This window comes from Protopterus annectens, chromosome 1.part0, assembly GCF_019279795.1.
Source record: "Protopterus annectens isolate FY-2018-M chromosome 1.part0, PAN1.0, whole genome shotgun sequence".
Lineage (NCBI taxonomy): Eukaryota > Metazoa > Chordata > Ceratodontiformes > Protopteridae > Protopterus > Protopterus annectens.
Genome location: NC_056725.1, coordinates 1,202,708,903 through 1,202,724,810, shown reverse-complemented (window position 1 = coordinate 1,202,724,810; position 15,908 = coordinate 1,202,708,903). Strand labels below are relative to the sequence as shown.

The 15,908-nt window shown below is 42.8% G+C and overlaps 1 protein-coding gene across 3 annotated transcripts in view; it reads left to right on the top strand.

The window, feature by feature from the left end:
* Positions 1-15,908, top strand: part of EP400 (E1A binding protein p400) — a 3,509,270-nt gene that overhangs the window by 796,077 nt on the left and 2,697,285 nt on the right. For all 3 annotated transcript variants that reach the window (XM_044065578.1, XM_044065569.1, XM_044065563.1), the window contains one exon: positions 12,878-12,956. In XM_044065578.1, the coding sequence (XP_043921513.1) occupies positions 12,878-12,956 (79 nt within the window). The remainder of the gene's footprint in view (positions 1-12,877; positions 12,957-15,908) is intronic.

Sequence of the window (15,908 nt, the reverse complement as noted above, 5' to 3'; positions counted from 1 at the left end):
GGACATCAGAAAATTAGAACAATTGTTTGTTTCTTATGCTTCAAGTTCCCAAGGTAAAGCCATTTCAAAACAGACCATTTCTAAATGGATTGCTCATGGAATCAGATTTTGTTATTCACACCATGGAAAGCAAATCCCAGGGAGTATATGGACTCATTCCACCAGAGCTGCTGCCACTTCTGCGGCCTTCCTCAGGGGAGTTCCTACCAAAGACATTTTGGAAGCTGCAACTTGGAGTTCAGTGCATACTTTTTCTAAGCACTACAATCTACCTCTCTACTCTAAGTCTAGGGCAGGCTTTGCCTCTGCAGTCTTGCAGGGCCTTTTAGCCGCCTTCTTCTTTATGACCACCTCCCTTTCTTTCAGCTTTGGGATTCTACCCTACAGTCATGACTGCAACAGTGAAACACGATGAACATAGTACAGTTGTGTACACCTACCATAAATGTAGATGTTCGAGTGTCTTCACTGTTGCAGTCTGGGTTTCCCTCCCTCCTGTCCCCTCTTATTTTTACTTTTGTGTAGTTCCTTTTTTCACCATTCTTCTGAGGTGTATTTACAAAGGTTATGGGACCTTTTTCATTTTGGGACTCCTGACATCTGGGGCAAGAAAAACTGGAGAAGATGGCGTCGGCTGTCAGCTTTGTACTCCTGGCGCTCTGATGTCAGGGAGCAAGGTTGAACAGCCGACGCCAGACCCAGACTTTGGGATTCTGGCCGACCGAGGGCTGCCTGCCAACAGGGGAGAACCCTACACTCATGACTGCAACAGTGAAGACACTCAAACATCTACATTTATGGTAGGTGTACACAACTGTACTTTTTAAAGAAATTGGAAGATAAGGCAAAGTCTATGCAGACGGTCAAGGATTTTTTACAGGTACAACCCCCTCTTTTCAGCAGAAATTGGCCAACAAAAAATTGGTCCTTTACAGCTTCTGACAGATTACAGAGGGGCAAATACAGATGCCCAAGGGGCAGAGGTCAGTCACAAGGCTCTTACAAACCTCGCCAATGGGGTACTGCTACCCAGAAAGGAGGAGAAGACAGGCCCCAAGTTAGCAGAAGACAAACACAATGACTCAATCCTCAAACTATCAAGCAAATCTCTTCTGGCAGCTCCCTTAGGAGGAAAATTAGCATTTTTTGCAGACAACTGGCACATCATCACAAAAGACAAATGGGTCCTAAACATTGTCTCTCAAGGATACAGATTCCACTTTCATACCTTACCAAGGATAAAAGGAATGCCAAACCTGCCACCAAATCAATGGGCAGAGGCATAAAAACAAATTACAGCTCTCATGGACATGAGAGCCATTCAACAGGTACCTACACAGGAGCAAGGACAAGGATTTTACTCAGGACCCTTTCTAGTCCCAAGAAAGGACAAAGCATGGAGACCCATTCTGGATCTTTCAATTCTGAACACCTATCTGCAAGTACCAAAATTCAAGATGCTAACACTACAGCAGCTTCTTCCCATGCTGGGCAAGAATGCTTGGCTAGTAACGTTGGACCTCAAGGAGGCATACCTGCATGTCCCTATCAGACAAAATTGCAGAAGATACCTCCGCTTCATTGCAGGTTCAACGCATTATCGATTCTCTGCACTGCCCTTTGGCTTATCTACTGCGCCCAGGGTCTTCACAAAATGCCTGGCACCAGTAATTGCATACTGCAGACAAAGAGGAATTCAAATATACCCATACCCGGACGACTGCCTTATTCAAGCAGAAAGCAAGGACATTCTTTTAAAGCATCTGGCATTTGTCAAACACCTTCGAAGTTGCCTAGGGTACACAGTAAACGAAAAGAAATCAAAACTACTGCCCTCACAAAACATAATATTCCTGGGTGCTAGCTTGAACACAATGGCCCAGATGGCTTATCTCACGCCAGACAAGCAACAACAGCTGACTCAGTATTTCAAAATAATGGCAGCAAAGACCCAACTCCCTGCAAGAAAAATTCTGCAGGCCTTGGGATTCATGGCATCTTGCATACTACTAATACCATTTGCAAAACTGCATATGAGGAAATGACAATGGGTACCTGAAAAGTGTATGGACTCAGCACAGCCACAGCTTGGAAACAATGGTACCACTCATTCCCTGCCTTCAACAGGAGTTTCTATGGTGGGCACAGGCATGTCACCTCAACAAGGGTCAGCCTTTCACCTTACCCACAGCCATGCAAACTATGACAACAGATGCATCGGAGTATGCCTGGGGAGCACACATGGCAGGACAGTGCATGCAGGGCAAATGGACTACAGATCAGAGGCATCTGCATATCAATCAAAAAGAAATGCTAGCAGTACAGAATGCCCTAACAGTTTTCAAGGACCTCTTACACCCAGGACAACTAATAATAAAGACGGATACTACCACAGTAATGTGGTACATAAACAAGCAAGGGGGCACACATTACTACCCTCTATGCAGGCAAGCAATGACCTTGTGGAACACTGCACTGTCTTACCAGGTTCAATTACAAGCACAATTCCTGCCAGGAAAGAAAAACACATTGGCAGACCTAAGCAGAAACATCATGGAGCCACACGAGTGGAAACTAGATCCACAAGTATTTGCAATGATAGCTCAAAAATGGGGACGCCCAGACATAGATCTGTTTGCAAGCCCCCAAAACTACCAACTTCAAAAATTTTGCACAAGGACATTCCATCCACAAGCTTGGAAAGTGGACGCCCTCTCATTCAGTTGGAAAACATTAACAGTGTATGCCTTTCCTCCACTGCCTCTTCTAGCAAAGGTACTGTTGAAAGTCAGATTAGAGAGGCCACAAATGATACTCATTGCACCAGACTGGCCACACCAGCATTGGTATCCAATTCTAAGGAACATGGCCCATGACCCACCATGGATTTTACCACAAATTCCTCACCTGCTCACCCAGCGAGACTTTCAGATTCTACACAGCCAGCTCAAGACTTTAAACCTGGCTGCATGGCAAATTACCTAAACAACCAGCCAACACCTCTATCCAAAGCTGTTATGGATGTCATTCTGGAGGCCAGGAGGCCCAGCACCAGGAAAACCTATTCAGACAAATGGAAAAGATTTTGCGCCTGGAACCAGGCTAAAGGCCAAAATCACCTTGATCTGAACATTCCTCAGATTCTACAATATTTAACTGAGATGTTGCACAAAGGACTTTCCTTTTCATCTATTAAGATCCACGCCTCAGCAATTTCAGCTCATTACAACACAGATCCTCCTTTATTCTCATATCCACTCCTAAGACAGTATACCTCAGAGGGGCTAAGAACATAAGACCGCCAAGGAGAGCACCAACACCTACTTGGGATCTCAACTTTGTTCTGGAAAAGCTTACACTGCCGCCCTTTGAACCAGCTTTTTCAGCTGATTTAAAATTTCTTTCATGGAAAACTGCCCTGCTACTAGCAATAACCTCAGCTAGAAGAGTCTCAGAGCTACAGGCACTAATGGCAGTGGAGCCTTTCCTCATTTTCATCAAGACAGAGTCTCTCTACGAACTAACCCTTCCTTTATGCCAAAGGGTGGTATCCAGTGTGGCCCTAAACCAAACCATTCATTTGCCCACCTTTTTCCCAAATCCTCAGAACAAAGGAGAAAGACTCCTGCACTTTTTGAACATTCACAGGCAATTACGTTACTACTTGGATAAAACTAAGGCTTTCAGAAAAACTGACCAGCTCTTTGTAGCCTATGCTACAGGATCACAAGGAAAAGCTATCTCAAAACAGACCATTTCTAAATGGATGGGGAATTGCATACGTTTCTGCTACACGCATCATGGAAAACCGATACCTGCTAACATTAGGTCCCACTCCACCAGGGCTACAGCTACATCAGCAGCCTTTCTCAGGGGAGTGCCAACCAAGGATATTCTGGAAGCTGCAACTTGGAGTTCAGTGCACACCTTCATCAAACACTATCACTTACCTCTATATTCTAAGACTAGAGCTGGTTTTGCCACTGCAGTTTTGCAGGGCCTACTAGCTTCTTCTAACCCTGTTTAACTCCTCCTCCCATCCTTAGCTTTGGGATTCAACCCAAGTGTGATGACTGCAGCAGGGTAACACGATGAACATAGTACAGTGTTGTACCTACCATTAATGTAGATGTTCGAGTGTTCACCCTGCTGCAGTCCAGGTTACCCTTCCTCCATCCCCTCTGAACAAGCTGAACTTATCTATACCACTCTGTCCTATACAACCTCTGTGGTGTATTTGCTTGTGCCTAAAGGTATTGTTTTATTTTTATCTAGCTATATGTATATATTTTGCCTACCTATTGGGGGCACCTGACATCTGGGGCAAGAAAAACTGAAGAAAATGGCGTCAGATGCCTCTTATATACCCCTGGCGCACTGACGTAAGGGAAGAAGTGACAGCAACCAACACCGGACTAAGACTTTGAAATTCAGGCCGACTGCGGGACCGCCTGACGGCAGGATAACCCAAGTGTGATGACTGCAGCAGGGTGAACACTTGAACATCTACATTTATGGTAGGTACAAAACTGTACTTTCTATCACATGACCGCCAAGCCCGCAGGAAATTTAACATCACCTTAAAGGAGCCACTGCAAAGAAATTCACAGTGTGTAGCACTGAATCAATTCTATTGACAAAATTTGCAAACAAGGAGTTAAAAAAAATATATATATACATACATATATATATGTATGTATATATATATATATATATATATATATATATCTATATATATACATACATATATGATGTGTGTGTAAAATAGAACAAAATGCATTCCCCTTGAAATCATAAAAATGAAGACAAATTTGTATTGAAACATGTTCATTGAGTCGCAACTGCCAATATAATTCATGATGTTAAGTTGTCCAATCTCGACTTGGTTCTTGCTGGATGGGTTCAGAGCCGATCCTCAGCTCTGTCTCGGCCACTTACTATAGCTCGAGAGCTCTTTACTGGCTCGAGGCTACCCCTTATCCCAGAATGCCCAGCACCAGCTACTCGGATCTCGTTTGCCGCTTCAGCTGCGAGGTTGCGTCAATACTGGCTCAGGCTTAGTATAACTTTTTTTCTCTTCTTAAAATTCAATAATTTACTTGAAAAGTAGTATTTTCTTCCCTGTTTTATAGTAGCTTGTAATTAATTTAGTCCTAAACCCCCTTATCTCGTCCTTTGCTGTGTTTTTTGTGCTGTGTTGGCTGTCTCCCCTTAGTCGCTAGGCATTCTGTTTGTTTACCTGAACTTGTTTGAGTTAGAGAGCCCCCCCCTTTTAAGGACAGCCATTTAGGTTGGAGGCTCTCCTTTTAAGGTTTTTAATTAATATAATTTTTATTATTGTAGTGTGTCTATTTGTGTGGTACTTCCTTCTTTTTTTTCTTAGTATGTCCAAGGAAGTTAAAACCTCAGGGTTCATAAAGTGCGACTCATGCTGTCAGAAGACGTCTCTGACAGATGGGCACACTAGTTGTTTTTATTGCTTGGGGGCTCTGCACCTGCAGGACTCTTGTGCTGTTTGTCATGCCTTTAGTCCAAGGGTCCTGCAGGAGCGGAAAAACAAGCTTATCCTCCGTGGGTTATTAAAACAGGATTCTCCTGCTTAAGTATCTCAGCCAGTGAAACCTTTGAAACCAGTAAAGTCGTTGGCTCCATGTTGGGAACTGACCTGTGAGCCTGACAAACCAAGTGTGTTGGTGCCGGCTGACACCGACAAGATTACCCCTCCATCGCCTCCAACTCTTACTTTGGAGCCGTCTCGGAGCCACAAAAGAGATAGGTCTCCTTCTTTGGAGCCGATTCTCGGTGTCGCAATCACCATTACTCCAAAGCAAGTCTAGTCATCGCTCATCTTCCCACTCCTCTCGATCCTTGAGGTTATTGGATCAGGATGTGGAGAGAGTGGTCAGTAGGTTGCTTAAGTCAAAGGCCCTTGCTAAAAATGCTTTCGAGCCCACCTCAACAGGCTTCAGCTCCATCCACTTCGATTTTGATTCCTCCTCCGACTATACTTAGTTCGGAGCCGGAGTCCATGGATTCCTTCGGCTCCGATGACATCCTCATTGGCTCCGACTACCTTGATTCTTCCTCCCATCGAAGTATCTGGACGCCGAAGCACTCTCATCGGCTCTGAGGGGGGAAAGTGGCATCGGACCCTTGTCTGAAATCGCTGTCCCTCTCGGAGTGTCTGCTCAGTTGATCTCTGCTCCCACATCGGCCTCTGAGCTGTCGCCATCGGTGCAGGGTGGTATTCCTGTTTCTTCAGAGCTGGAGCCCTCCTTGTGTTGAGACCATGACGCCTTTGAGGTCATGTGGAGAGTGCTGTCCCCCACAGACGGCTCCATTATCAGTTCCATCGTCTCCGTCCCCCTCGGTGCCTGTGACAACATCTGCTCCTCCTCCAGCCTCAAAGCGTAGGGAACCTATGCCCCAGGACACCCCACTGGGTGAATCCTCTTCTTTTGAAGCCTCCCCAGAGCATTCTGAGCAGGCTCCCTGGAAGAAAAAGTGCAAGAGGAAGCATCTAGACTCCCCTGAGTCTGTCACCTCAGATACAGATCTGCATGAATCGGAGGGGTCCCCAAAGTCCCCCTCTGAAGATGTTTCCTTTTTGGACATCCCTGAGATTCTCAGGCAGAGGCATAGCTGGACTTCCCTAGCCCCCTCTGAGGACGAGTCTGTATATCTGGACGCATTTAGTTCCCGACTTTCCACCTCCTGAGTGTCTCCACCTTTTGATCCTCTCATGTCTTTAGTGTCTCGAAAGGCTTGGCCAGCTCCAGATTCCATGAAACCTGTCCCGAGGAGACCCAATAAATTCATCACAGCTCCCCAAGATAAAACAGTTTTTAACTAAAGGTGTCCCAGTTGATGCCATGGTGGTAGAAGCAGTCACAGAGAGAGTTAGCTGAAACCTCATCTGTCCATCCACTGAATAAAGACTCTCATACGATGGACAGATATGTGAAGCGAATGTTTTCATCAGCGACCTTCTCCTTTAGGTTCCTGAATTATCTTTCCCATTTTACTAGGCTTCAGAGGGCTCTCCTAAAAGAGCTTGGAGATAAACCTACAAGATCCTACAGCTGAGGGAGCTTCAGCCAAGGTAGCTACCCAGCTTGTGACACTTAATTCAATAGTCAACTCCTCCATTAGGCTTATTTCATACGCAGCCGATGGAGCGAGTAGAGCTGCGGGAACAGAAGTAGCTGTTGGGAGACATTCTTGGCTGCGGCTGTGTCAGTTTGCTGAACCTTTCAGAGTGTCTTTCACCAATACCACCTTTGATGGCTCCTCTCTCTTTGGGCCTCAGTTGAAAGACATGCTTACCAGGTGCCAGCAGGAAGGCAAGACGCTTTCTGATGTTGGAGTCGGTTTTTCCTCTCCTACCAGACCATGCCCAAAAGGGTGGAAAGATGTGGTTTTGAAAATCCCAGGGACCCTTGCCTGATGCACATGGTGAATTTTCCCTCAGGGGCAGAGGGGGAAATAATAACAATGGCAGATGCCGCCCTCGTGGCAGAGGGGGTCTGCAAAATCAGGGTGACAGAGATATGTTTTCTTCCAAACCCTATCAACATCCGTGAAGGGATGCCCGACTGCTCAACTCCGCAGGCAGTCGGGGGAAGGCTTTCATTGTACCCAACCGCCTTGCAAAATATTACAAAAGACAAATGGGTACTAGCCATTATATCTGGAGGTTACACAATTCCCTTTCATCAACCTCATTTTGTTTAAAAAAACAATTCCATCCCAGATGTTCTACCCAATCCAAGGGATCAAGCAGTCACAGAATTTTCATGACTGTTAGAAAAAAGAGCCATCCAAGAAGTCCCCGCAGACCAAGTAGGATCTGGAACTTACTCAAGATTCTTTTTAGTGCCAAAAAAGACAGGGGACTGGAGACCAATTCTGGTTCTCAGCAAGTTAAACAAGTCTGTACAAAAAGAAAAGTTCCGTATGATAACACTGCAGTCCATTCTCCACTTTCTGGGTCAGGACAATTGGATGTGCTCCATAGATCTTCAGGACGCATACTATGATATAAAAATGGACAGACAGTCCAGGAGATTTCTACGCTTCCGGCTAGGGGGCAGTCATTATCATTTCAGAGCTTTGCCCTTTGGTCTCACCACAGCCCCAGGGTGTTCACCAAATGCATGGCAGTAGTGATGACTCACGTGAGACGTCAAGGATTCCAGTTGTTTCCTTATCTGGATGACTGGCTCCTCACTGCTACCACCAGGCAATAACTTATAGAAGCACGAGATTGCACCATCACATCCTTTGCTGAACTAGGCATCACAATAAACTTCGAAAAAGCTGCCATGTTGCCCTGTCAATCTATTACATACATAGGAGCAGAGCTAAACACAAGAAAAATTATTGTAAAATTGCCTCAGGAAAGACTTTCCATTATTCGAAAATAAGTGTCACTTCTCCTGAGGAGCAAAAGAATTAAAGTCAAATATGTTCAAGTTCTAGGGTCCATGGCAGCAGCCATTCTTCTAGTCCCCTTAGAACGCTTTCAAATGACAATCCTTCAGTGGCTTCTTTTCACACAGTGGTCCTTCCAGGAATTACCCATGTCTCACATGATGCCAATTATGGAATCGTGCAAAAGACACCTTGCCTGGTGGATGGTCTCCCCACTAGTTTCTTAGGGCAGACCTTTCAAGGTACCCCATCCGGTTGCCACAGTGACCACAGACACTTCCCTGATAGGGTGTGGGGGGGGGGCATTATCTAGGGAAGACAGTCCAAGGCACTTGGCAACCTCATGAGTACCACTTGCACATCAACGTCCTGGAGATGAGAGCAGTGCTCCTAGCACTGCAAGCTCTTCAAGACTCTCTCCCTGCCGGGACTATTGTAATACAGACGGACAGTATGTCAGTGGTTTGGTACAATCAACAAATGGGACAGAACCAGGTATTACCCCTTGTGCCGAGAGACCCTCAGACTATGGCAATGGGCGATTTCTTCCCAGCGTTTTCTGATAGCAACGCATATCCCTGGGATATCCAACGCAATAGCGGACAGGCTCAGCAGGGCTATCCTCATGCCTCACAAGTGGTCTCTGAAACAGGAAATAATGGATCTTATTTTCTGCAAATGGGGCCAGTCTTGCTGCGATCTCTTTGCCTGTCCCCTCAATAACAAATGCAGCAGCTATTTCTTCCTTGTTCCTCCTCCGGTCAGACACCCAGGGACGCTGTAGTCCACGATTGGCCTCAGAAACTCCTTTATGCATTTCCCCCCTTCCCTATAATTCTAAAAGTCATTCAGAAAGCAAAATCGTTGGGTTGCAAAATGATCCTCATTGCCCCCTATTGGCCTTGACAGATTTGGTTTCTGTTCCTTCACCCCCACCTTCTAGCTCAGCCTTGGATTCCGGACCTAGTACCGGACCTCTTGATTCATCAATCAGGCGGGCTACACCAATCCTTCCAATCTCTCAAGCTCACAGCTTGGTTACTCCACTTCCAGTCGTAGCCAGGCTCCCCAATATTTCCCCAGCAGTGTGTGAGATTATTGTTTCCTCCCATAAGGCAAATACAAGGAAATTCTATGCTAGTAAATGGAAAAGATTCTCTTACTGGGCAGATTCCAGAAATTTAGATCTTTTACAGCTCCTGTACACGAGATTTTGAATTTTCTAGCAGAACTGTTTCAGTCTGGTGCAGCTGCTGCTACCATCAGAGTACAACTAGCTGCCATTTCAGATTTTCATGTCTGAGTTTCTAACTCCAGCATAATGTCACACAAACTCTGTAAGGCCTTCATGAGAGGTACATCTCTACTTAGACCCCCAGTGAAAGAGCCACTTCCCCTTGGGATCTCAATTTGGTTCTTGCCTCCTTGATACTGCCACCCTTTGAACCAGCAGCATCATGTTCCTTGAAGTTTCTCTCTTGGAAAACTCTCTTCTTAGTTGCTATTACTTTTGCCAGACCTGTTTCAGAACTTAATGCACTATGTGTTCGCCCTCCATACCTAGTTTTTTCACAGAGACAGTGTTTCTCTGAGAACTAATCCATCTTTTCTGCCTAAAGTTTGTTTAGACCACGATTTGAATCAATCCAGTGAACTCCCTGTTTTTTCCCTAATCATTCCAACAAGGCAGAATACAAATTACATCAATTTGATGTGCATAGACAACTGCGTTTCTGTCTCCATAGAACTAAAGAAATAAGAAAATCAGATCAGTTGTTACTTTCATTTGCTAACAACAAACAAGGCCTTCCAGTTTCTAAAGTAACATTGTCAAGATGGTTATCGGACACCATCGTCTATACCTACCACTTGCGACATAAAGATCTTCCAACAAAACCCAAAGGTCATTGAACCAGGTCAATAGCTACTTTGGTAACATTTCAGTCTAGATTGCCCATAGACTCAGTTTGTGCAGCAGCTACTTGGGCAGATCCTCATATATTCATTTCTCATTACAAAGTAGATGTGGTCTCCCAGGGCAGAGCTTACATTTTGGTTCCAAGGTTCTGAAGAGTCTGTTCCAATGGAGCCACCCAGGATTGAGGTGCTAGGGATGCTGTCCCATCCAGCAAGAATGAAGGCGAGATTGGACAACTTAACATAAAGAAGTTATGTACCTACCATAACATTCCATGTTAGTTGTCCTTCATCTCGCCTTCCTTCTTGTGTCCGTCCCTCCTCCCCCCTTCTTTGAGCATTGAGAGGAGTTTCTCAATGGTTTCACTGGCTAATTTGTTTTGTTATTACTTGCTTCTCAACCAAACCATGACAATTAACTGTATGTCCAGGTTTATTAATGGATTATCTTCTATAATTATGTCTAGTGAGAGCTATCTCAAATGAGATCTGGGTAGCTGATGCTGAGCATTCTGGGATAAGAGGTAGCCTCGAGCCAGTAAAGAGCTCTCGAGCTATAGTAAGTGGCCGAGTCGGAGCCGAGGATCAGCTCTGAACCCATCCAGCAAGAAGGAAGGCGAGATGAAAGGACAGCTAACATGGAATGTTATTGTAGGTACATAACTTCTTTTTATTCCAGTAATAAGGTCCATGGACTTTTATTACTGTTAGAAGGCATTTGTTCCAGAATACAAAATTTGCATGTGTGGTTTGGGTAACATTTTGTGTGTTTGTAGAGGGCGTTAGTCTCGCTTCTTATTCTGATTTCATTTAAATGTTCATATATTCTGTCCCTCAATCTCCTGCCTGTTTTTCCTGTGTAAAAACAAGGGCAGAACATAGTGCGCAATATACCACCTTTGTTGTACAGCAGTTAAATCTGTTTCTAATAGCGACCACCTGGTTGTTCAAAGCAATTTCATGGCACACCAGAATATTGGGGCAGTAGGGGCAACAATCACACTTTTTCATCCCCATAAATTCAAAATTTTGCTTATGTTGGTGTTTGGACCAATTGTGTTGTAATATTGTTTTCAAATTCCTGCCCCTTTTGACCAACACTTGTGGGCACAGCCCCACATAATCACAAATGGTGTTGGTGTTCTCTTGTAGGGAAGACACCATTCTTTTCCAGAATTGATCTCCTAGAGAGACCTTCAGTAGAGTGACGAGGGAGGTGATTTTTCTGAGCTATTGTACAGAATCGGAATTGCCTAGACATAGGCCTAGTTGTCTTTAATTATGGTGGCTGCCATAAAACAGTTACTAGAAAATGGAAATCAGAATCTAAACCAACTGTATTAGAAGTAGTGAATATAGTAACAGAGAGAGAACTGGAATTAAGATCTTTAGAAAAAGTTAGGAGCAAGCTGAGTAGGAAAATATAGAATTGTGGGAACAATACATATGGGGAGGTATGAGGTTTAAAAGGAGGCAGGACTTAAATGAGCTCCGTAATGTTTGAAAACGATTGGGTAGATTTTCAGAGATGTATAATGTTTGCAACTGGGAGTATGTCAGTATGGTTTATGATGTAAAATGCTTGCAAGTAAGATTGTGTCAGTGTGGTTTGTTTTCACTTATGTAAATGTATGACTGCTTATATCTTAAATGATGATTTAATAAAGATGTTTCTTGGTTAAAAAAGTGTCTGGAAGGAACTGAATAATTTATATAATGTTGCTTACATTATATGATATATAGCAGTATATGTGAAGCATGTTTGTTCATTTTAACTTGTTAATACAGTTTGATTGCTTTTATATATATGTAAATGTGCCTGTGTCACAAGTGATGATTCATTAAAGGTGTAAAAAAAAAAAATCTTCCAAATGTTTCATTTTACAGGTTGTGGTTTCTTTTGAGAATTATGGGTAGGAACTTCTTTCTTCTTAAAGTCAATTTTTGTAGAATAGTGTCTACTGCTAATGCCACATCCAGTAGTCTGTGGGAACAAACTTGTGCACCTTAGTCATTGTCTGAAATCTTTAAGTTAGATGCCCTTTAGGGCTGGGTTGCTGAATTTCTTCACTCAGGAGGTTCTTTGGTTTTCTGGTGGATTTCACATTTCTCCTTCTGCCAGAACTTGTCTTGAGTATGTTCTTTATCTTTTGTAACTTGCATGACTGAGTACTCACTGTAGTTACAATTTCAAGATTGTCCTGTAAAATGTGCCAACTTTCTGTGGTAACTGAGTGTCAGTTTTTGGTGTATGTTTTAGCGTAATTAAGCATTGTAGAACAATTTGTTTTGATGTATATTTGTTTTACTTGGAGTTATTGTCTGTGCCTTAGTGTAAAGTGCTAGTGCATGAATGTTCTTTGTAATTGTAAAACTAGTTGAACGATTTGCAGAGTATCACTTTTTTTTTTTTTTTTAGAAAAGCTTAATTTACACCTGTCCTTGGACATCTGCTTTGACTTGATTTATCTCTCTCTCTGTTTTTTTCTAAAGCTGTGAAATGAAAAAAACATGATTTTCTTTTCAGGTGGTGGAAATTAAACTGCAGATACAGATTCAAGAAAAACGAAGACGGGCTTTGACTCTGAACAAGAATCTGAAAAAAGGTGATTAAATGACAAGCATGCATGGTGTCCATGTAATACTGTTTTTGTACTTGTGGAGTTAATGCTAGTTTGGGATAAGCCTGTTGATCATATTAAGATAAGTGTTATCCTATTTTAAATCTGTCATTTGCTGCAGAATTGCAGATTTTGTAATGCTTATTTTATTTGGTGCCGTAGGCTGACTGGCCACCCCTGCTCTGCCACTTTTCAACACTGGCTCCTAGATGTATGTGTGCTGAGCACTGCAAAATTACAATTAAAATAAAGTAGTAAAGGTGGTAAATCATTGTGACTGCAATCAAGTTCCTTCATAGCAAGAAAAGACACTAGACACACCACTCCTTTTAGTGTTTTATCTGTCTGCATGTAAGAATATTTTTTTAAAGCTTCTTGATGGTTAGACTGTTCCCAGCCCTCCTCCCCTATGACTTGTACCCTCTAGAGATATGTATATGAGTGACTCTGATATTTACTGTCCAGTAGTTGTGTAGCCAAAAGATTCCCTTCCTTTTACAATAGGAAGGGTAATTAGAAGCCTTTAACCTTGGTGCTGGATTAGGAAGACTGCTTCAGAAAGCACAAGATAATCAATTGTATCAGAATGGTACGACAGCCCTGAACAATCCTTTTGATGGATAATAAGCAGACTGCCATGTTTAGCTGTGAACAGCCACCTTAAGCAACGTAGCAGAACACTAAAGGAAACTTTTACCACTCTACTTTCCTCTGAATTTCTAATACTGTATAAATGCAGAGACCCGAGGCAGAGTGAAATACAAGTTGCTATTTTTTTGCTGTTTGTTTTTATCTCAAGTAAACTAAATTTTTGAATACTTGCCAAACTGCCCCCGTTGCTGTCATTTTATCTGTCTGTCTATATATCTATTTATCTATCTATTTATGCATGCTACAAATGGAAATAACACCTGGGTTCAAGCTGCTACTTTACCCCCCAACTCCATATATTATTCCCTACCAAATCCTCCCATCCTTAAGTAATCCCCTCAATCACTGATCATCCTCACCATACAATATCCCACCTTTACTACCTTCATAACACTCCCTTTTTCTTTCTCTGTCCATTCTGTTGTGATACTGTACCATAGCCAGTACACTTCACCATTTCCTCTTCTGTCTTTGCCTGCTGGATAGTAAAGACAACCAACACTGTACTTGACCTGTTCTGTGTACTGACCACTGTTCTGCAGTAGCCTGAAAACACCACCTAAAGTAGCAACACCTATTCTTATTCCTCGACAACTGTATACTGTGTTTACTCCTCTGTCATATCACTAACCACCCTCGCGTACCTTATTACCTTTCCCAGTTACCTGTATGAACTTCCTTACAACCGTGACATGTCATAACATAGTATCTTTACTAACCTTTTTAATCCAGAGAGGAATAACTTCCTACCATTACCCAGTACATGGAATCGTTATTACTGAGAATCCACAATTTCTTAACTCAGCAAAACATCTACAAATATGCATCTTAAGTTCCTGTAGCTCTTTGCAATGTTCAAACCATTGACATTAAAAAGGTATCTAAAGGATCAGAAACATTTTCTGTTACAGGTTGCAATACAGAGTCAAGAGTGATACAATCCACCCGAGCCTTTCTTGCAACTGCCACTGCATCTAACCAACTTCCTCAAGTCAGATGACATCCAATATAATCCAGACCCAACCTGTCACACTCAGCAGAAAGCATCTACCACTCTAGTGCAAAAGTACAACAACCCATTCAACAAGCAGTCCATTCTATGACTCAAAAAGGCCACCTAATGGCACATAGTCTGTGCAGCAGAATCACTACCTTACATGCTTGGCTTAAAATCCAAATCCAGACCTACTAGCTGACCCTGAGATATGGCTTAAACCAACCGTCATGGATGAGGAATTCTTCCTTTCAGGTTATAATACAATTCAAAATGATCATATAACTAAATATGCAGGGGGAGTAGTTGCTGCTCTATAGTGACAGTGCAGAGTTTACCACATGGTAAGACATATACAGTCCCAGACTTTGATAAGGCTGATGTATTTCTTTCTTTGGACTAAATAATAAAAAATCTGCATCACTGCATTATACATTTCTCCAAACAGAAGTAATGCCATCGCCACCACTAATATAAAATAGGAAACAATAATTAATAGGTGATCTCAGCATTGACCAAGCCTATACCCTCACCATGCATGCAAGACCCCAAATGTCAACCTTTTTGGGTTTACTTTACTAATGTCCCCACCAAATGTGGTACATTTTCAGATAAGGCTAGCACCCCCTGACTGGATGCTTTCAACAAACCCAGAAAAAACATTCTGCAAACAGGAGTCCTTCCAGATACTAAATGAGCATCACTCAACTTGCCTCATCAGGCACCATTTTAAGTCCCCCAGACCTGTCCAGTATAATGATGTAAGAAATCTTGTTTAATTTTCCCACAACATTTTTGCACACACTTTAAGAAGGTCTGAGTGGAAACCAAATTCTTTGCCCACAGAATCCAACTTCTCCATTGCTACCAGACTTTATTAGTGATTCATAGCAGCTGCCTCTTCTGCAACATATTAACAGATTAACTGTAATCTCATACTCCAAACAATGTAAGTTAAAACCGTTCTCTGTCTTCTGCTCATCTTATCTTCATCAGTACCAACAAACTTTCTTTATAAAGCCAACCAACCTACTCCAGTAGCCGATAATCTTTCTGTTGAATATGTTAAAATAAGTGCAGAGGCTTTAACCTACCCATTGTCCATTCAGATCAGTAGATCTGTAGCAGAATCTTATGTACCCAGACTCTGGAAAAAATCCTATATATTATCACTACACAAAGGAGAACTCCACTGAACTGGCTAACTTTTGATATATTGCAGTTAACCTTCCACTATCCAAAATTCTTGAAGTGTATACACAAACAAATCTTACAACATGTCACCAATAACC